The sequence below is a fragment of the Canis lupus genome, chromosome 23 (assembly GCF_011100685.1).
Source record: "Canis lupus familiaris isolate Mischka breed German Shepherd chromosome 23, alternate assembly UU_Cfam_GSD_1.0, whole genome shotgun sequence".
Taxonomy (NCBI): domain Eukaryota; kingdom Metazoa; phylum Chordata; class Mammalia; order Carnivora; family Canidae; genus Canis; species Canis lupus.
In genome coordinates this window covers 15,185,903-15,208,567 of record NC_049244.1, presented here as the reverse complement: position 1 = coordinate 15,208,567, position 22,665 = coordinate 15,185,903, and the positions used below count along the sequence as shown (strand labels likewise).

Genomic DNA, 22,665 nt, shown 5'->3' with positions numbered 1-22,665 from the left:
CTCTTTGTAGATTTAAAATAATATATGCCATAAAACACTTTACAGTAAAGACTTTAAAACTATGTCTTAGTTTGGCTCCTGAGTGATGTTATAGCTCGTTCTGTTTTTGAATGAGATTCAGTGCATGTACTGAACATAAGATATAAAAAGTGATGTATCATCATTGTAGGATATACGGTTTGCTGTGTTGCAAAGTAGGAGATATATCTCTGCCTGGATATCCTTGACTCTCATTGCCATCTGGATTGTCTCATCTGATGCTAGGGGTAAGATACACAGTATCAACTCATTTATTCATTCGTTTAACAAACACTCATTGAGTGACTTCTGAATATAAGGCCAGAGTTATAAAATGAGTAAGACCTATTCCCTACCTTTGAATGACTCATCCTCAATATTAGGACAGGAAAAGTTACAATATAGAGCAATGGAATGCATATTTCATTTTTGTCATTGATATAATTAATGTACAATGCCATGGCTAACATAGATAAGCTCAATATCTGTTGGATTATAACCAAAATTGAAATTAGCTGCTTGGGGAAGAGAGAAGAGGCATAAGAAAAATGTCATATGAGCTAAGATGAGGAGGTTGAGGGTAGTGACATAGAAGATCTAGGAGGAAATTAGAATGAAGCTAAGTGACCATGGCAGGATTGGGAATTGCTATTTTAAAGATTTTATTTATTTATTTATTTATTTATTTATTTATTTATTTATTTATTTATTTATTTAGTATGACCATGAGCCGGGGGTGCGGGGCAAAGGGAGAGGGAGAGAGAGAATCTCAAGCAGACACTGTGCCAAGCATGGAGCCCAAGGTGGGGCTCGATCTCCTGACCCATGAGATCATCACCGGAGCCAAAATTAAGAGTCGGATGCTTAACTAACTGAACCACCCAGGTACTCCATGAATTACTATTTTAATAGCAATCACCACCGTCACAGAACTTTTGAGAATCTGATTATGTACTTTGGTAGCAGGGGATACAGTGGATACCATGAGTGTTCTCTACACAGCTGAACTCAAGTCTCCTGCTTCTGAAGGCCCTCAAAATGGTTACATATGCTGTACATTTGATACAGTTTTCTCTTAATACTACTGAGGACTTATCATGTAGCAAGTGCTCAATTGATGGCATAAACGTATGTGTTTATATATAAATGTAGTCCAATCATTTGTGGATATTTCTGATGTAGAAATCATTGGCAAGTCAATAAAAGTAACTTAAAAATCAACAGATTTCCAGAGAGGAAGATTATTCATCAAGCTCTGGATATTTTGAGGATGATCAGAAAAGCATAACACATTATCTGGACATCTGAAAGATCAGGATCTGATTGAATAGATAATCTCATAGAGAATAAGCAGATAATATCACAAAGCAGTAAGAAAATAATAAGAACAATAATAATGCCAGGTGATTTTATGTAGGCTGTGAGCACAACAATTCAGATTTGGAAGAAATAACTGGTAGACAAGAAAGTCAGAACATGCAGTTTACCCTTGAAGGGCCTATGTTTTTCATAGAGAGAAGCAGAGACTGGAAGACATTAATGCCAACATCACAAAGTGACAGTCCTCAGGTTCAGTCTATGTCTGAGAGCTATTTTATTTGGCTTTCACATTGTTTTACAAAACTCTAAGCCTTAGGCTTCGAAAAATAAGGAAATTTTGCTAGAAAAGCCAGATTTCTTAAAACAAACAACAAACAGACAAAAAAAAAACCCAGAAAGCCTAACATCATTGGAATCATATTACTTCATGGTAACAATGGCTATAGATGAAAAGCAGATGCCCCTTCAGGTGGGCTGGAGATCTCCAGTTCACTGTAATCTCTGGCCTGTGAACATTTTGCTACCTGATTTCCCTAGAAGCACTTCCAGGGAAGGAGAAAATAGAATATGTGAGTTCAACTTTGTTGTGCCATTTGAGATGACCACTCAACACTCAAGGGAAAATATCAAGTAATTCTAATTAGAGATTCTGGACTGAGGTTTTAGGGTGAAAGAAGATCCAGAGAAGGAAATATCAGAGTGACACACAGAGAAATGGAAATTCAAAGCATGGTAATGAAAGATATTTCTGATGCAATGGTTCTCATAATGTAGTCCTTGGACCAACAATTCAGCATCCCCTGTGACCTTGTTAAACGTTCAAATTCTTGTGCCTAATCTCAGACAATTCCAAAGAAGCTGAATGGGAAACTCTGAGGTTGGGGCCCAGAGTTATAAGAAGCCATACAGATGATTCTGATGAATGCTATTTTTGAGAATTACCATAGTAGTGGATCCAGTAGCACCCAAACACAAGTGAGTTGAGGATTAAGCTTAAGGTACACCCACTTTTAAGAACCTGGAGGAGGAGAAGGTGCAAGTGAAGGAGATAAAGCAAAACTGTCTGCAAGGAAGGAAATTAAGAGCCAACCAGGTCAATGTAATACATAGGACCCAAGAACAGAATGTTTCAAGAGGAAGGTTTTTAAGAGGGCTAACTGATCTTCCTCCACCCCCCCCCAAAAAAAAAGAGAGTGAGAGAGAAGAGTTAAATGATAGTGAGAAGTCAAGGATGATCATAACAGATTATTGTATTTATTAAGAAGTTACTAGTTAAAAAAAAGAAATTTCTAGTTAATTTTCAAAGTTCTGTTCCAATAGATAAAAGCCAGTATTTAGGAGTTAAGTAAAAAATAGATCATGAAAAGCAAGAAGTAGCATGAGTAGAGCAATCATTTCAGAAAAGTCTGGTAGGGAATGTGAAGAGAGAAACCTAATGATAGCCAGTGTGTAGAAGGAAAGAGTCTACAAATGTGCAAGGGCAGGCAGAGTGAAAAGAGCCCTGGTACTGGGAAAAGAGTTGAGTTTCAGAAAAAATATATATAGGGAAACAAGGGCAGAGAAAGGTGTGGCAGGAATGGATGGGAATTGGAGGGGAGAAAAGGAGGAGTGGTGGCTTTCTTTTTGAGAGAGAACAGTGGCAGGATGGACTAGAGCTAAGAGACAGAATATTGAACTTTTGGCAGACAATGTGCTCTGAGGACAGTCTGCCCAGGATTGGGTTCTGCTTTTGCTAGTTCCTGGTCATGTGACCTGGGAGAAGTTACTTAAATCTTTTTCTAAGTGTCCTCATTTGTAAAATATAGCTAGTGATAGAGCCTATCACATGGGGTTGTTGTAATGATTGACAAGAGTGGATATATTTAGAGAGCTTAGAACAGGGGCAGGCCCACAGGAAGTGATTATAGATGTGAGTGTCAACTAAATAACACATCGGAATGGAGATTAGAGAGGTTTTAAAGGGGAGATCCATGAATTCCTGACAAGATGGCATTGCTTCTGATTAAAGAGGTGTTGAAAATCTCTAAAATCCATTTATAGAAGACCTTGAGACTTGGTAGTACAGGATTGGGTTCTTGAAGACAAAATGGCACAGGAAGTGGAGTACTGTTCACAGTCAACTCTCCATGAGTAAACCAGGAGCTGACAGCAATGAGAACCAAGGGCTGCCAGGGTCAAGGGGTGGTAGACCAAGTACAATGGCTTGTTGGCTGATGGCCAGGAAGGGAGAAACCAGAGAATGGGTAAGTGAGGGGTTCTGAACTGCAGCAGTGGATGCTCATGCAAAATTAGAAGGCAAAAGCCTTCGGGAAGGTTGTAGGGGCAGCATTGGCATGGTTGAGCCTGGAGAACAGGCTGAACAAGTCATTAGGGATTGCTGGGAGAAGACTGAGCAAGTGAAGAAGAAATTGTGAATTGACTCAGAGTATGAGAAGTCACATGAGTGTAATACATGTGCTTCCTAAGGGAGCTTTTGCAAGTATTTAAACTGAGACAGGCTGGCCCTGTCAAAGAGTCAATAGGCTGCTGGCTGGCTTAGTGAGTAGAGCATGTGCCTCCTAATCACAGGGTCCTGAGTTCAAGCCCCATATGTGGTATAGAATTTACTCAAAAACAAAACAAGAGAGACATTATCAAAGTTATCATTTTGACACTATAATATACATATATAGGCAACAAAGCATAAGGCAGGATTTAGTAAAAGAACAGAAGGAATTTCAACATGCCATACATTGTAGTAGGAATTTTAACACAATTTTGTTTCATCTTTACAGCCACTATTAAAAACAGATCTTTGTGATTGTATTATATAGATCAGGAAAACTGAGGAGCTGAGACATTGAATAATTTGTCCCAAATCATAGGGGTGGTGGAGTTCGGATTCAAGTCCATATTAATTGAACAAAAGCCCGTTCTCTTTCTACATTAGCAGACCAAATATTAAATAGTGTTAAGCATGCTGAAATGTGCTATGATATGTTGCAGAAAGTACCCAAAAGATGTGATTTCAATCCTATTTGCATGGAAACCCCTTTATCACAAGCTTTCACTAAGAAGGTGGAGTATATACCCTAACTATATAACTGAAATATATAATCTAAAGTATAGTCTAAGAACTACTAACTCTAAGAACCAGCAGCTTAATGATTTTGTTTTGTTTTATTTTAGAATTTGAAAGTATTCATGTTTGGTCTGGTATATCTGCTCCAAGTTTATACCCATTTCTTATTAAAGAACAAGCAAAAGCACTAACCAGTTCTAATCATCTGCTTGTCAGTTTTCACACTATATTATCACTCTAATTCAATCAAACTATTAATTACCCACTAGTTATTTTAAGTGAAGGAAGAGAGTTAACATAGACATTGCCATGTGTTTTCGTTGGACTTTGTTTCTAAAAAGTACCTGAAAAAATTCCAAATCAGCTATACTTGGGTTTTAAGTAGTCATTATATTGGCTATATTAAGCAAAACTCTGAAAAAAAAATTTAGTCTGCCTTTTCAACATGGAATATCATTTGATCAAAGGCACATACTTTTTGCAGCTTTGAAAGTAATTTTCTATGTCTGCGGAGAGCCCCTTAGTCTCTGGAGTCTTGCAAATAACTAACCACACGTGCTTTGCTATTGGTGTGTTATTCTCTTGAAGTGGTGGTTCTCAAAACACTATCTAGCCATATTAGTGTCACCTGGGATCTTGTTAGAAGTACATATTCTTCAGACCCATCTTCTGCTTACTGAATCAGTATTTCTGGGAGTAGGGAGTAGGGCCCAGTGATCTCTCTGTTAATAAGCCCTCCTAGAGACTCTGGTGCACCTTAGAGGACCATTGTTTTAGAATTGACCAGATTGTAAATATAGCGTTATAGCCATAGAATTTTGGTGAGACTGTACTGTGATAATAGTAACTTACTAAATAATACCCTAGTGTAAAAAACCTTTTGGAGGGAAATTGTTTTTATTATTCCTAAGAAGTATAAAAAGCTTCTGATTGCCAAAATGTTGCCCTTTCTTCAAACACTTCCTCTGAGAAGTTTTCTTCAATTCTCCCAACTGGAAACTCTTATTTTTTGTTCTTTGTAATGTGTTATTCTCAAGGTGTAAGTTAATAAATGACATTTTGGTTTGTGCAATGGACTTGTGAAATGTACTTGGTGTGGATCCATGATTTAAGAGTTTGATTATCTCTGGAGTGGGCAAAGAAGGGAAAGAATGTCCAGACTACAAGGCCAAGAATCAGGTTCTAGATTATTATTTGCCTGTGCTGGGTGGTGCTGGGATACTTCTTGGCCCTGTTATCCACACAAATGTTGGATGACAAAGAGTTTGGAGGTGTTAAGTTAGGACTTGGAAGGACCACCTGCAAAATCATTGAGCAAAGCATTAAAAGGAGGACAGTGGTCTGGATATTCTCACTTCTGTTCCAGTTTCCAAAGCTTACCAGCCCCTGGATAGACATTATTGTATTAGTTTGCTAGGACTGCCATAACAAAATACTACACACTGGGTGGCTTAAATGACAGAAATTTATTTTCTCACAGTTCTGGAGGTGAGAAATATGAGATCCAGATGTTGATGGGATTGTTTCTTTTGAGGCCTCTTTCCTTGGCTCACAAATGGCTATCTTACCCCAGTGTCCTCATATGGTCTCTCTTTTGTGCCTTTGTCATCATCTATAAGGACACTAGTCATGATAGATTGAGGCCCACTCATTTGACCTTGCTTTGCCTTAGTTATCTAAAGGCTTTCTTTCCAAATATGGATTACATTCTGAGGTACTGTGGTTAAGACTTAACTGGTGGTTAAGACTTCAACACATGAATTTTGAGGGGACATAGTTCAGCCCACCACAGTTATTACTGGGTTCAACCATTCAATGGTAGATTGAACTTGTTAATGCTTCAGAATATTATTGAGTGTGGACTTCTCTTGTAGATGAAAGCTGCTGATGTGGCCCATCAAAGGAATAGCCCCACCAAGTTCTTACTGGATCCCTAAAGCCATAGATATACTCCATTAGCATCCCTAAATGCCAAAGAATGAATGAGCCATCTAGAAGTAGGCAATAACCATATTTGCTGAAAGGATAATGTTTCATCCATTAAATAAATGCAGTACCTTTTTTGAGTCTGGTATCAATACAGAAGGCATGTGAAAAATGAGTTAGCTGGGAGTTAATTGACTGCGGAGACTCTATTTTCAGTCTTTGCCTGTATTTTTTGAATTAATATACACAGTGAGTGATTCAGCAAAAGGATTTAAAAATAATTTTTTTATAGAAAGATCCCACCAATTTGATGTCTTCATAATGCACCAAGAGTAGATCCATAATAGCTCTATTTTCTTTTCGACTTTGGAAAATAATAGATGTCATTAGTTCAAATTAGGCTTGCATGTGGAGTAATCAAGTGCATCAACAAATAGTTTGACCTGAATGCTGTTTAAGAAAAGAATAAATGCCAGAAATAACTGACTGTTCTTTAAAAAATTAAATGTAAAACTTGAGTTGACAAGCTAGAGTAAAAGTGAGTTAATAGACAACACATAAATATATAAAACTCAGTTATGAAAATGTAAAATATAATTGAGTAGTTACTACAGATTGGCTACTGGTTTGCAGAGTATGCTTAGAATAAAAATAAAATGCTATTTGGGACCTGGTTGCATTTGGAGAATGTATGGGCACTCCAGACAGCTGGTGAATATGCAGATGTTATATGGAGTTGCATGTTTTTATGTCCAAAAGTATCCTAGCAATGTGAATTAGGGGCTTCTCACATTGGTTTAGAGAAGGTATTGAATTTGAGAATCATGATACTAAAGATGTTTACTTCATTTATTTGTTTCCCTCAAGAAGTTGAACTCCCCCACCCAGAGGAAGTTGACTGTGGATAATCCTGTATCTCTTCTAGCTGAAATGAAAGCATGGGAAAGTGAATTGGATTTGTCTGAAAGCTTCTGGAGCCAGAAGGCACATGGCATGACTGCTCAGGTCTATTTTCAGGCGTCATCCTGAAATGATCTGGTCACATATATTTCTCTAACATCAGATTTTGCTTTCTACTCATGGGCATCATAAAGAAAAACGTTATGAATACTTACAGTCTTACTCTAAACCCAAAGAAGGAGAAGAGTAAATAAGGGAGATCATTTATGTTTGGAAATACATTTTGCCTCAGAAATATTTTTTCTCCAGAGTGTGTAAAAATGTATCATTAGTCTGTATAGTTTTTACTATAGTCCATTAGTATACTTTGACAAAACATTGGGAAGAAAGATTTGATGTAATTCTTCACAGGTATATTACATTGGTGGCTTTTCTGTTTATGGTGATTTGGATCTAAAAAAAAAAAAAAAAAAGTCTAAACTTGATTTACCTCTATCAGATGTTGATTTTGCAGAGCATAGAGAATACAGCACCAGTCATGCAGAAAGTACCTGTTTGTCACCAGGAGAGTTCAAACATGAACTGGAACCAATGGCCCATTAAATACCTTCTCTTGTTGTTTAAAGCATATCCTAGCTTTGTGGAATAATTGTTAATGCAAAATACTGTAACTGAGCCAAAGAATCAAATTCCTCTAACTCCACAGACTCATGGCTGAGTCAGGTACTCTTGGTTATGTCCCATTGTTTCATTTTCCAGCACTATTGGAAAACCTTGCCTAGAGTGTAATGAAAAAAAGGGAAATCAAGAAATACAATAATTTGCTTTTGGTGTGTGTGTGTATGTGTGTGTGAGTGATTTTTCCATTCATAGTAGCATTTTAATGTTTCCTGGGACATAAAATTTCATTTTAGAAAAAAGTTGCTTGCCAAAATATTCACAAATGCTTTCCATAAGAAATAATTTCGTTTCCTTTTTTTTCATAATAAAATGACAGCTTTTTAAAAATATACTACGTTTAATGAAGGAAAAGAAAGACATCCTAGTAATATTGATACAGTAGGACAAAATGCACACCATAGGCTAAAAGTCCCATTGGGAAATGTAATTCACTATGAGATACAGTAATTTTTAATTTCCTCTTTAAAAGATAGAGCTAAATTTTAATTTGGAAGGTACTTATATATAAAATTTTCAGGAGTAGCTTTAGAAACCAATTAAGAAGGATTTTGTCTTAAGGGTTTGTGTGCCTGATGTGAGATGGTTATAAATGTTCTAAATTCTTTTTCTTCCTCTAGTTTTTACTTCTCCCATACTGTATTAATAGTGCTGTGTGTGGAAGAATAAGTTTCAGCAAATGTTCCCTTTCTTCTCCCTTTTGTTTTCTACACTAAGATATATATAATCTTCCCAATGTTTACTTGCCTGAATAGCCCAAATTTATCAAATATTACTGTCATTAATAGGTACAATATATTATAGAGGAGTGCCTGGGTGGCTTAGTCAGTTGGGCAACCAACTCTTGATTACAGCTCAGGTCATGATCTCTGGGTTGTGAGATCCAGCCCTCTGTGAGGAATCTGCCCTCAGGTGGGGAGTCTGCTTGGGATCTCTCTCTCTCTCTGTCTCTCTCTCTCTCTTTCCCTATGCCCCTCTCCCATGCTTGCATTCTCTCTCTCTCAAATAAATAAACATTTTTTTTAAAGTGCAATTATAGATACATTGGACCATTGTATACTAAAGAGACCATTAAAATATAATAGTATTTTATTGATTATTTTCATAAAAAAAGAAACTCTTGGGATGAAATAGAGCTTGAAGGAGAGGCCATATGTGTTTTTTGGCATGGGGATGTTGGGGGATGAGAAATTTTGGAGAAAGTGGGCTTGTATAGTAATAGGCATGTAGTACCTAACACACACACACACACACACACACACACACAGCACACACACAACAAACAAAAGCTTTGAACCTATGGGCATTTATATGATTAAGTACAGTGACAACATAGTTAATGTAATCCCTAATATTAAAAATAACAACATAAGTGGTAAATGTAAATTATCCTTCTAGGAAATAATTTTATCTGCCAAATTTCTTAGTGAAAGATTTTGATTTAAAGCTCTTGTTTGGGACAGAACTTTACCCCCTTCTATTTCTAATCTACCTCAGAGAATGCCAAGGAATAGAGATTTTTTTATATAGCAGATAACAGGAAGGAAATAATTGTAAGAAGAGCTAATATTTAATGAGCTCTTATTCTGTGCCAGCCACTGTTATCATTTTAGGTAAACTCCACTTAACCCTCAAAACAACCCTTTGAGGTAGAGGTTATTATCATAATTTTATATATTTGTACATAGGTATATGTAAATTTAAACAAATAATAACCTAAATGAACATTTAAATAAATAGATTTGTAAAATTATAGATGGTGAAGTGATACAAAGAACACATAAGGCTTGCTTAGCCAATTAAAAATACCTAGGCTGAACTGAGATATGAGCCATGGCAATTTGTTGCCACAGCATATTCTTTTTACTACTATACTATATTACCCTGGATCCAAATACCTGAATTCTCAAAGACATGAAGATTGATGAAGCTAGAAGAGTTGAGATATGTAGCTTCTCTGTTTTGGAAGCAGGTGGTATAATGGTTAAGCACTGTACCAATCTTAAAAATCCCATATTCTGGTCCCATTTCACAAATTACGTGATTTTGATCAAGTTATTAATCTGTTAGATTAATTTTTTTTACATTTGCAAAACAGTAGTAGACACTTTCAGCTCTAGCTGTCTTTGATTTAGTTAACTATAGAGTTATGGTTATAAAGATGTAGAAAGTATGCTGGTACCAGGGATATAAGTAGCTTAAATTTCATGATTATGCTGGCAAAGCTACTCAATTTGGTATTGGACAGCTTCATTCCAGTCTGGCTGACTTTAAGAAGGGTCATGTTGGGGCCTGGGAGAATTATCTCCAGACCCCTTCATCTAAGTATATACAAATATTCTAGTTCCTACTGTGACCTATTAATAGGTCAGCTCCTAATGATTTTTCAAAGCTATTGGTGGCATCACTTTCATAATAGCATTAATTCCATAAATTTCTAGAGGACCCTCAATCTATCCTTGATCAAAACATCTGAGAAGTTCCTGGGATTGGTTCAGTCAGTTAGTGCCTGACTCGATTTCAACTCAGGTCATGATCTCAGGGTTGTGAGATCGAGCTGGGTGTTAGGTTCTGCACTGGGCATGGGGTCTACTTGAGATTTCCTTTCTCCCTCTCCTGTGCTCCTTGCCCCTGGCTCATGCTCTCTCCTTCTCTCTCTCTAAAAATAAAAACAAAAACAGGAAAACCAAAAACATCTGTAGGAAAGAAAAGAAAAGAGGCAAAGGCATTTCTAGAACAATGACATTATCAACACCAGAATATTAATAAATGACCACTAAATGCTCCAAAGAATTAATGCTAGAATAAGAGGGTCCCATAAATGCAAAAGAAACAGTAGTGATAGGGAACCTAGTTTATCACTACATGGGATATTTTCTATTTGTCTATATACTCACAGTTGCTTAGGAGCATATAATTAAAAGAAAACTTGCCAAATATGTTGTGACATGGCTGAAATTGTCACCATAAGTGTGAGTTGTCAGTAAACTTGGCACTTAAATTTGCATTATAATTTATCCATGTTGTGATGATTCAGGAGCATCCTTCTGGAATCCTAAAGAAGGATGGGGTTTTTAGAAATTATCTTCTTTAGTTCTATCATTTATATCTTAGGAAACAGGCTTAAAGAGATTGAGCTTCATTCTCCAGTTTGCTCATCTTTTAAAAAACAAAACCTAGATTAGGTCTTCTGCAAGAGATAACAAAATAATGAATATACTTACATGTATTTTTGGTAGACACTTCATTGCAGATGGAGTACCACTGGGTTACCCGTATTGTTTATTTATTTATAGTAAACATTTATGGAGTATCTATTACATATGGTGGCAGGCACTGAGAATCCAAAATTCAGTCCTTATCCTCAGTTAACTTACAGTATATGTTTCCAGTAGAAAAAAAAATCCCATTTATCATAGGAGCACTGCTAGGAAATCTTAATATTTCAATTTAACCCTCTCCCAAAGCCTGAAAGGGAATTATTACAATTCTCATTTTTTCCAGATGAAAAAAATGGCTTTGGTGAAATTGTGTTAAACTGCTCAGCATTGCAACACTAGGTCAGCGCCAGAGCTGGATGTAAGCCCCGTTCAGCTTGGCGCCAAGGTCTGTGCTTTTCTCCAGCAATCCACAGTGTGATTTACTTTGATCACAATCACTTGAAACCCCCTTTCAGCCACCTATGACAGCCTGACAGGTCTATTTTTGAAGGCTCAACCCAGTGATTATGTAGGGAAGCACATTCTCGAGTTATAAAGAAGAACTGGTGAAAAGGGATCATCCAGGTGTGAAATGGGAGTACCGAGCTTGTTTTCTTGGTTTATTCCTGCTCAATTGTGTGTGCACCGATGTTCATTAAGGTATTTTAAGCGTCTTCATTGGGCTATAATAACATGGATTTTTTTTCCCCTCTCTCTCTCTTTCAGGTATGGAAAGATTGTATCCACAAAGGCAATTCTGGACAAAAACACAAATCAGTGCAAAGGTATGTCTAAGGGCATTTGTACCGTGGGCTCTTGCCTAGGCTGTTGGATTGATGATTCCTCCAAGGCAGAGGTCCAGGCATCAGTTGTGCAATGATCACGGCATATAGTACATGGCAAACCTTTTTAAAAATGCCGAGGCTTTGATGAGTTGTATTTCTAGTAACATTGTTCATTAATTTTTTTCATTAACAAACAAAATGAAAATCACAAATCAGAACAAGTATCAAATTGCTTCAGCGTAAAACTAAATTACCTCTTAACAACTTTGGGTTGTCTGATTTGAATGATATCATCAGTGATGCAAATTGATTTCCTATATAAAAATGAGGAACTCTGGGGAAAACTTCCCCATGCGAAGCACGTTTTAATTTATCTGTTCTTTAAAGCTTTAGCAACATTGGTTGACTAGGAATGAATTTACGGATGGGCCCATTGTGTCTAAGCTTCTGCTGTTGACATCTCTCAGGATCTGAGTTGGTATCTTATTAAGGCTTTTCTTTTCCCCTGGAAACATTTCTGAAGTTACTTGACTATATCTGTGACTCATGCTTCTTCATGTCTGGGAATCCCATACTCTTTCAAGGGTTGCATTACATACTATTTGTGAAATCTGTATGGCCTCTCTTGCATGACTCAGTTCTTACTAGAAAACTGAAATGCTTCTTGTGACATATGCTATTTATTGCTCCTGTAATCCAGCCTTTTTTATGTTACTAACATCAAGAAGTATAGTGGGGCTAAGATCATTCTAAAGACTGCTGCTATTTCACATATAGATATAATGTATGTATGTTTTAGGAACAGACATTCATATACTGAAAATATATCCCAGGCTATTTGGTGGTAGTCAGGTTCTATTCCTCAATTAAAAAAAAAAAAAAAAAAGCATTCCATGTCTCCTAGAAACTCAAAAATGCACTAGGTATTTAGGTACTACAAAACAAAAAAATAATAAGACATGGTTCCTGTCATCTAATAGTTCAGTTTGAAAAGGAAACTAGCAAGAACACCAAAAAATTGATCCTAAAATGCTTGTTAGAATCAGTGTTATCAACGTAATACATGAGAAAGTATAACGGAGATATTTATAATAGAGATATGTACAAAATACTGTGAGAGGAGGAGATAAAGATTTCTTTCGGGGGAATGAAGTTCATTAAGTCAGAATGGATGGACTTGGGGAAAGTTTGGGAGAAAGAATTTTAGAATTTAATTGAGCAGACCCACATAATTAGAAAAGAGGAAACTCCTAATACTCCTATCCACATTTTCTTGTAACTGCTTATTTAATTCTCTCTCTCTTTCTCTCCAAAGAGACTTAAGCTCAATGGAGACAGGGCTTGTGTAACCTAGAAAGTTTACCTTCAAAGTGAGGTGTTGCAGGGGAAGGCTAGACGATCTGCCAGGAATGCTTGAAGAAAATATTAGAACATATCTCTGTTTTTATATCAACTTTCTGTTTATGATTTAGAAAATAATAATATAGTCTTACTATGCATATGTTTTAAACATATAAACATATACATTTTGAGTTTGCTGATACAAAATATTTTTATTCATTGTAGCATGGGTTTAAAGAGTGGCTTGGTGGGGCACTTGAGTGGGTCGGTCAGTTAAGCACCTGCCTTCGGCTCAGGTATTGATCCCAGGATCCTGGGATGGAGCCCTGCATCAGACTCCCTGCTCAGTGGGGAGTCTGCTTCCCCTCACTCTCCCTCTGCTGCCCCCCCCACTCATGCTCTTTCTCTCTCACTCTTGTTCACTTTCTCTCTCTCTCAAATAAAACCTTTAAAAAAAAGTGGTTTGGGGACTACAAGGTTCATAATAAGCACTGATAAATATAGAAGGTGATGAAAGAGAGAGGAAAGAATGGAGGAAAGGGAAAGAGAAAGGAAGAGAGGGACCATAGACCTACGTAGGGAAATCATTTAATAAAAGGGCAGCCAAAGATGACTTTATGGGAAGGCAGAGGGCTATTAGACCTTTTGCCTTGAAGGTAGTGTGAAGGAAGTGGAGAGAACATGTGATTGTTATACACACATAAATAAAAGCCTGTAGTTGCCTTTTTTGGCCTCAGCATTTAGAGCCTGTGGATTAACAGTAGTGATTCTGAATCGCAGTCTTCCTCATGTATATGGAGGTGGTATCCTAAAAGTAAGCACTCATGATCAGAAGGGTATTACTGTCATGCCACTTTCATGTTTGAGGGAAAATATTGTTTCAGTGATATTCTGAATCCTATTTAGAGTATCTCTTTCAGAAGAATGACCCTTGAAATGGTTACCAGTATAAACAACATGCATTTGTGAAGAGGTAGCAATTATATTTATGGAAAATTATCTACAGTTGTTAATTATAACCATGAAAGTGTGTTTCTAAGGTTGGAAGGAAGATGTGACATCATTGAGGAGCTCAAGGAACTGATAAAACAAGGCATTGAAACAACCATTTAATACTTCTTGAAATATCCAAGAAACGAAGCAAGAATAGTATTAAGGAAAGTAACTGATCCAGAAGGTATTTATGGAGAGCTAAAAGCAATGATACTGGGGGCGGGGGGATCTCTAGACAATAGTGAAAATGAAGATTCCACACTGATTGTACGATTTTCTTATGAAAAATTCTAAATTGGAGATTTTAGGTAAGAGCGAAACTAGATGGACTTAGGAACAAGGAAGACTCTCCACTTATAGGCCCATTGGGAGAAGAGATGTGAGAAAGGAAAAACAAAGAACAAAACACAGCAAACACTTGAGAAGGCTACAAAGGAGCAGTGTCTTCAGGGTGAGTCAGGAAACAGTTGGAAACATGCCAATTAAAGTAATTTGCACTGATCATTCATATCCACTCAGGTAGCAAACATTATTTCATGCAGGCCATCCGATGCTGTGTTTCACACATCTGGTTCACTCATATTTGCTGATATCATCTTAAGTTGGTAGAGACTTTTTAAAAAGTCAGATTGGAGAGAACAATAAAGGACATATTTTGATGCTAGTAATTACACTGAGAATGTTGTTCCAAATATATTATTCAAACAAATGTTTAAGGAATATGTAGATATGCACACGCTGAGCACTCATTCTCTGTATTGAACAAACAGGCATCCTCCCAATTCTAGCTTATGGTGCATATACCACTGATAGTAAAGAGGATTATGCTGTGTCAGACAATGAACATGTTTATTATAGGAATTCAAGTGAATATAGGGGACTATATAATAATGTGCAAAATAAATATGGATCTACATTAATATCTGAGAGTAAGTATGGCTTATGCTTATGTCTGGAGTGAAGCCAGACTGCCTGGTTTGAACACTGCCTTTCCACTAAGTAAGCTGTGTGACCTGTGGTAAATGACTCAACTTTTCTGGATGCCTCAGTTAACCTATCCATAAAATGATAATAATAACAATATGGCCTGATTTGATAGTTAAATGGATATGGATAACACTCAACCAAACCTGGTGTTAGCTATAGTATAAAATACTGGTGATATTAAACAAAAAAATATATTAAGGTGGTGGGAATATGGGTGATAGATTATTATTAATTTTACATTTCTCCAAATCTGTTGTCTTTTCAGGCAAAACAAACAGAAAAACAGTTTTTGGATAAATGATCTGGTTTTGATTGTATTTTGGTGGTTCTTTTTATGAAATATGAGGAGCCTGTGACTATATATTTATTTGCTTTTTTGTGAAATGTCAGGTGAAAGTGGTAATGGATTGGGAGTTAATGTTGTGTTTTGCATCTTTAAATAATCAGCATAAATGGAGTTCTTCTTGACCGTGGCTTTCTTCAGGAAGGAGATGGAAAGAGTGAGGCGGCTTTTTCAAACAAAATCACTAAGAGCACCAGGCTTGTCATTAGAGAATGCAAATTGGATTTGGTCTTCTCTGAGACACTTGCTTCTGAACCATTTGCAACTTTGCCTCTAGACTCAGGCTATGCATTTAAAACCAAATCTTGGGAAGACAAGACTTATTTATTTTTGTTTTTAAAGACATGATATAAATTCAATTTTTCATGAGCAGTTGCACATGCAGTATATTACATGCAAGTTACTGTGTATTGTAGCGTGAGGAAGTACATTCACTAGTCTCCTTGGAGATGGAAAGAAAAAGCATCAAAATGAACCTTGATGTATTAGCTCAATGTTAGTCTTAACCCTAACTTAGCATCTGAAAGAAAGGCTTTTGTTCCGTCCTTGTATCCCACTCACATTCTGAAGTTCTGTACAGTAGGCAGACCCAGAGAAACACACTCATTCTCTATTCTGGAAAGGGTCATGGAGAACTCTTTCAACATAACCTCTAGTTTTCAAGATTGTTCTTTCTTGGGTGGTGGCTGTGGCAGCTTTCATTCTGTAAAATATGGCAACATAAAACAAAACAGTCACCGTCAGGCCAAAATGACCAGAAATTGCTGAACAAAGCAGGCAACAGCTCCAGATGGAGAATAATGAAAAGCAGACCACAGTTCATTCAGATACTCAAATGCAAGGAGCAAATAGGGGCTATTGTACAAGTCACAGAGATTTGCAATGCTTTGTGTTTTTGTTTGTTTGTTTTTCTGTTTTTCTCCATGTTTCCCTCTGGGTCCAGTATATTTGCTAATTTAAAAAGCCAGGGGAAATTAAATGAAAGAAGCCATTGAAAACATGGTGTAAATCTTCAATGAATTTACTTGTCTCTGCCTTTTCCTGCGTTTTAAGTTTGGCTTCCTCTGTACCCCTCCCCACACTATTTTTCTGACAGACTATGTGTTTAGAGCAGAGGGAATGAGTAATGGATATTCCATAGAAAGTTTCCATGCCTAATAGCCATAGGATATAAGCGTAGTTAGTGTGTGCCAAGCATACCAACTTCTAAGAGTTTGAAATACTCCTTCTGCCTTTGTTGTCACAAGCTGGTTGAATTATATTTATGGAAGCTAATGTTGCCTTTAACATTTCATTGGGCCCTTAAAATCAAAGTTGAAGACGAGTATCTAAAAGTTCTGAAATCATCCATGGAGGATATCATTCATTCTTTATTAAATGAAATCATAAATTGTTATTTCTTCTTTAAGAAAAATAATTCTGCATGCTCTACTAATTTTATAGAGAAGGATAGAACCCTCCTAGATTGTTTCAAGGAGGGATGTGAACGAATCCATTTGGCAGTTCTAGATTCATGGCCATGTTACATATGTTTTTAAAGATTTGTTTATTCATTTTCGGAGAGAAAGAGAGAGTGCACAAGTGGGGATAGCAGCAAAGGGAAAGAATCCCGAGCAGACTCCCCACTGAGCGCAGAGCCCAGTGCAGGGCTCAACCCCTCAACCCCGAGATCAGGATATAAACCAAAATCAAGAATCGTGTGCCCAACAGATTGAGCCAACCAGATGCCCCATGCAGTCTTTAAAAAGTATTTTAAGTAACTAGATACGAGGCCATATACTTGGACAGATTTGGAAGTATTCAATTTATTTATCATTTAATTTTCTTCATTACTGACTGGGAGTATTTATATAGCAAAAGAGGGAAGTAGAGATTTCTATATTAAATCCAATGAATGTGGAGGAAGGGGTAGATATTATATGCTACCATATTTTTATGTAAAATCATTGTAAGGTTTGAGGTAGCCACTACCTCTGGCCATGCACCTGGGTAGAGTGTATATGTGTCAATGGAACTATTTGGTTTCCAGAAAATAACATACCTACTCTGAGTTTGTCCACATAGAAATAAAGTAGGTAAAGGAAGAAACTAAACACCATGGAAAGCCTCATTTCTAGTACCTGTTATTTCCCCAAATCAGCGCAAACTAAAATAAATGTTCTGTGAAATTTATGAGTCTGAGGAATTACATTTTGAAGGGAATAGGCACCTCCCCCAGGTGGGCTCACAGTCTATTGAGCAAGAAGCCCATGAAGCAAAATGACTTGAAAAACACATTTATTCAATTTTCAAATAATGGGATTAGGTTTCAAAAAAAAAAAAAAAGCCAAAAACAGCTCTATTTAGACAACTGCATTTCCCTTTGGAAAATGAAGTGTGGGATATTTCCCTGAACTTCTTTTGTAAAGTTTAATCTATTCCAGTATTAATTTTACCACTAATCACAGGTGACCAACAAATATATGTTGTATTATATATATATATATTATATATGTATATATATATATATATATATATATATATATTTGCTTCATTTGGTATTGATATTGACTTTTATTTTCATTTCAGAAGATGTAAGTTTGTGTAGGAACTTTGCTAACTTCATTTAGTACATCAAGCTTCCATAGAATCATCCAGCAGTTACCTTTTCCTTAGTGTTTTCATCCTGGACATCTTTTGGAAAAAAAGCCAATTTTTATAGTGTTATAGCCAGAGTTCAGAAAGAGTAACTTATTTGGAGGTAACTGGTCTCCATTTGTTGTCTCTAGCTTACATAAATAACTACAACTAAAGATGTTTTCTCCTGTTAAAAATAATCCTTCCAATCCCATTATTTCTAATTCAGGATCTTAAATATTTTAGAGAGTTCTTTATTATCATTTTTTTTAATTGGGGGGATTTGTTTCTGTTAATTGAGAGAGAAAAAGAGAGCACAAGCAGGAGGAGGGCAGAGGGAGAGGCGAGAGAGAGGATCTTAAGCAGCCTCCATGGAGCTTGATCTGAGGACCTTGAAATCATGACCTGAGTCAAAATCAGAAGTTGGACACTTAACCCACTGAGCCACCCAGGAGTCCCCTATTATTATTATTTCATTTTCATTTTTATTATTATTCTGTGTAAACTTTGAGAGGTCTTTGAAATAAGTGTAAAGCAAAATATGTACTTATGTTTTGGTAGTCATACACCTACACAGGTTTCTTCAAAAGTCTTTTATAGCCATATATTTATTTACTCAGCATTTGCTTATGATCACTGTTAATATACCTATGAGGCAAAAGGAAAACTATCCACAGATATTAAATGTAGTAGGTAGGTAACACTGCTGTTTTAAGTATAAAATTATTTTTGGCATCAGTTAATACTATAATTTACCTTCCTAACTCTTTGCACAAACAGAAATTATTTTATTGGAAAAAAATTTAAATAATATCTATGGAGTTTAAAATGGCTTAAAAATAAAATAGGATAGTAATATTGTTTCCTCCCATAATCTGAACATGACTTTTACTAATCCATATTTTCTAACCTAACAGAAATCCTTTTATTCAGATATTCTGTTTACTTTCCTGCTTCTGTGTTTCAGTTCTCTATTTGTAGAATTTGACTTTTGTTAATACATATAAAAAGTGTTCACTGTTCTTACCTCTACTAGTCTGTATCAAGTATTTCTTCCTAAATTCACCTTGTCAAGAAGTTCTCACTAGACTCTTTCCATCCTACTCAAACACTTTATTTTTATTTTTTTATTTTTTAAAAAAGATTTTATTTATTTATGATAGACATAGAGAGAGAGAGAGAGAGAGGCAAAGACACAGGCAGAGGGAGGAGCAGGCTCCATGCCGGGAGCCCGGCGTGGGACTCCATCCCAGGACCCCAGGATCCTGCCCTGGGCCAAAAGCCGGCGCTAAACCGCTGAGCCACCCAGGGATCCCCTCAAACACTTTATAAGGGCGCCTGGGTGGCTCAGTCAGTTGAGTGTCTGACTCTTGATTTCTGCTCAGGTCATGATCTTGGGGTTGCTGGATCGAGCCCCATATAGTGCTCCACCCTTGGTATGAGACTGCTTAAGATTCTCTCTTCCTCTGCCCCTCCCCTCTGGCTCACTGTGTACTCTCTCTCTCTCTCTTTCTCTCTCTCAAAAAACAACAACAAAAAAACAAAACAAAATTAAAAGAAAAAAAATCCCACTTTACAATGCTGCTGCTTTGAGCATCATCTGGAGTCAAAGAGCTTATGCTACCTTATCACTCTTACTTTTGTGATTATTATAACTAGATTATAAAACTCCTTAAGGTTCTGATGGGACTTATTTTCTATTGCTAAGGTATTAAGGAAATAGTTCAGGGTGGTTACATAGATTCTAGAGGCTTTATCTTTCTCTTTGGGAGCTTTTGAGGTTGCATCAATGGAAGGAACGAACATGGCCAGGTATATAAAAACACCAGGGATTCCAAAGACATACACATACACATGTTTCCTGGAGTTATTCTTTATAAGTAAGCATTTTAACTGAGAATATTTTGTGAGAATGGAATTATTCCTTTTCTTTCTGAAGTTAACTATTTTCATTCATCATTAATTTCATAAATATATGGAAATTAAATATATTTTAAATAACATGAAAATTATAATAATGTATAATGGACAAATATGATATATGTGTTTCCAGTTTATTAAAATATGAAAACTAAAAAAATAAAAAAATGAAAACTCATAATATCATATAAATAAATATCCTTTCAAATATAAGATTTCAAAACATGTAGTTTTTCAAAAGAAACCCCATTTAGGTGGCAGCCTAGGTAGCTCAGCAATTTAGTGCCACCTTCAGACCGGGGCCTGATCCTGGAGACCTGGGATCGAGTCCCACGTCAGGCTCCCTGCATGAGCCTGCTTCTCCCTCTGCCTGTGTCTCTGCCTCTCTCTCTCTCTCTCTCTCTCTCTCTCTCTGTCTCTCATGAATAAAAAAAAAAACAAAACAAAACAAAAAAAAAAACAAAAAAAAAACCCTAATTTAGTTCTTGAGGGATTTTCCAAAGGAAGTCTATACCATGAAAATCTCTAAGTAATTTTAGTTTTCTTGGACACGTTACATAATATCTCTAAACATCCGTTTCCTCAATAGTCATATGAAGTTATTTGTACCTATGATGAAAAAAGTGTTTTCAGAATTACGTGGATCCATGTTTGTAATGTATCTGGTGCATATATCAGGTAAATTTTTTTGTGGCCTTGGATGTGGATTTTTTTTTTCATAGGAACCAGATGGTCTAGAGCTCCTACTATCTTATGTAATTTAATGCAATTCTGAATACATTTTCAGTGTTCAAGGAATGTGTATTTAATGAATTGGCATATACTTATTGAGCCTGGTTTGTTAATAGCAAAAAGTGTAAGTATTAAAGGATTTTTTTTTTCATACATTTTGGTCTTGGCTATTTGATACCCATCAGGATTTTCCAAGGCCTATAAACCTTGTATATTTGAGGACAAAGACATTCTGTCACAATAGCAGGTGGCAAAATTCATTCTAATGGAGTCCAATTGGTTCTGAAAAAAAAATGCTTCTTGTTCACCCCTTGTTATGTGGCTCACTCCATGTTTCATAAGTTCAAAGGTAAAAGAAAAAAAAAGAAAAAGAAAGACTAAATATTCTCGCATCCTTAGTTTTGAAGTCACAGTGAAAGTATATTTGGCTTAGCGTATGGTTTGTAGTCATTTGATTTGATATTTGTCATTGTTCTTATTGACTCATCGGTTATTCATGTTGCTATTAAAATAGCTATTTTTTTCTGTCCTTTAGTAAAGAAATGAGACACCTGGAGTATGGGGGAGGAAAAAAAAACCACCTCGTGCATATGGCTAAAAAAAATCGCAAACTATAAAAACAAAAATTGAATTTGAGAGATGAAAGTATCATTTGTTATGGTTCTGCAAGTGACTCTAAGTCAGCTCAAATGTCTCTTTATCCATAAAATTTTGGTGGTACAAGGTCTCTATTGGCATGATTTCCTCCCTGTGTTGTGGAATAAGAGAGAAATAGCAAGGTCTGTGTTTAATTTGTACTTCTTCTTTTAAGAAAAGGGCAGCTCATTTTAATTAGTAGACATCCAGATAGATCTATTGGTCATTTAGCTTACATCAGCCCTGAGTTGGAAGAAACCTGTGTTCATAAAGCATCTTTTGAACACCTTCTCTATGACACTTATAAAGACACAATGTCTCTCAAGAAGAAATAATAAGATGCTGCAGATATCACAGCTGTTCACATTCTCAGGGCTTGTCCACTATGAAAAAAGCAAGAGGTAAAACAAAAGATTTTAGGGAACAATATTAATTTAGGGAACAATATTAACAATAGGGCTATTGTGAATAATGCTGTAATGAACATGGGGGAGTACATACCCCCCATCTATAAATACCTACATCTTTGAGTTATTGATTTCATTACCTTTGAGTGTATACCCAGAAGACAGATTGCTGGATCATACAATAGTTCTGTTTTTAGTTTTTGAAGAACCACCACACTATTTTTCATAATGACTATACTAAATTACATCCCCAAGAACACTATATGGGGGTTCCTTTTTCTACATATCCTCACAAGCATTTGTTACATCTTATCTTTTTGATATAAGTGTTCTGATGAGTATGAAGTGATATCTCATTGTGGTTTTGACTTGTGTTTCTGTGATGGCTAGTAATGCTGAGCATCTTTTCATATACCTGTTGGCTACTTGTATGTCTTCTTTGGAAAAATGTTTATTCAGATATTTGCCCATTTTTTAATATGGTTATTTGTTTCTGCTGTTGAATTATATGAGTCTGTTATATATTTGGGATATTAATCTTTTATCAGATATATGGTTTGCAAATATTTTCTCCTGACTAAATAAAATCTTAAGAAGTCGGTTAAACACTGGACTTATGATTTTGGCTCAGGTCTTGATCTCAGGGTTGTGAGATTGAGCCTGATGTTTGGCTCTACACTGGATGCAGAGCCTGCTTGGTATTCCCTGTCTCTCTCTGCCCCTCCTCTCTCTCTCTCTCTTTCCCCCTCTCCCTCTCTAAAGAAAAAAAAAAAAAAAAAAGCCAAAAATTCCCATATGAAAA

General features: G+C 36.2%; 1 protein-coding gene across 19 annotated transcripts in view; it reads left to right on the top strand.

Moving 5' to 3' along the window:
* RBMS3 (RNA binding motif single stranded interacting protein 3) overlaps window positions 1–22,665 on the top strand; it is a 1,328,331-nt gene that overhangs the window by 825,545 nt on the left and 480,121 nt on the right. For all 19 annotated transcript variants that reach the window (XM_038570636.1, XM_038570630.1, XM_038570628.1 and 16 more), the window contains one exon: window positions 11,830–11,888. In XM_038570636.1, coding sequence (XP_038426564.1) covers window positions 11,830–11,888 — 59 coding nt within the window. The remainder of the gene's footprint in view (window positions 1–11,829; window positions 11,889–22,665) is intronic.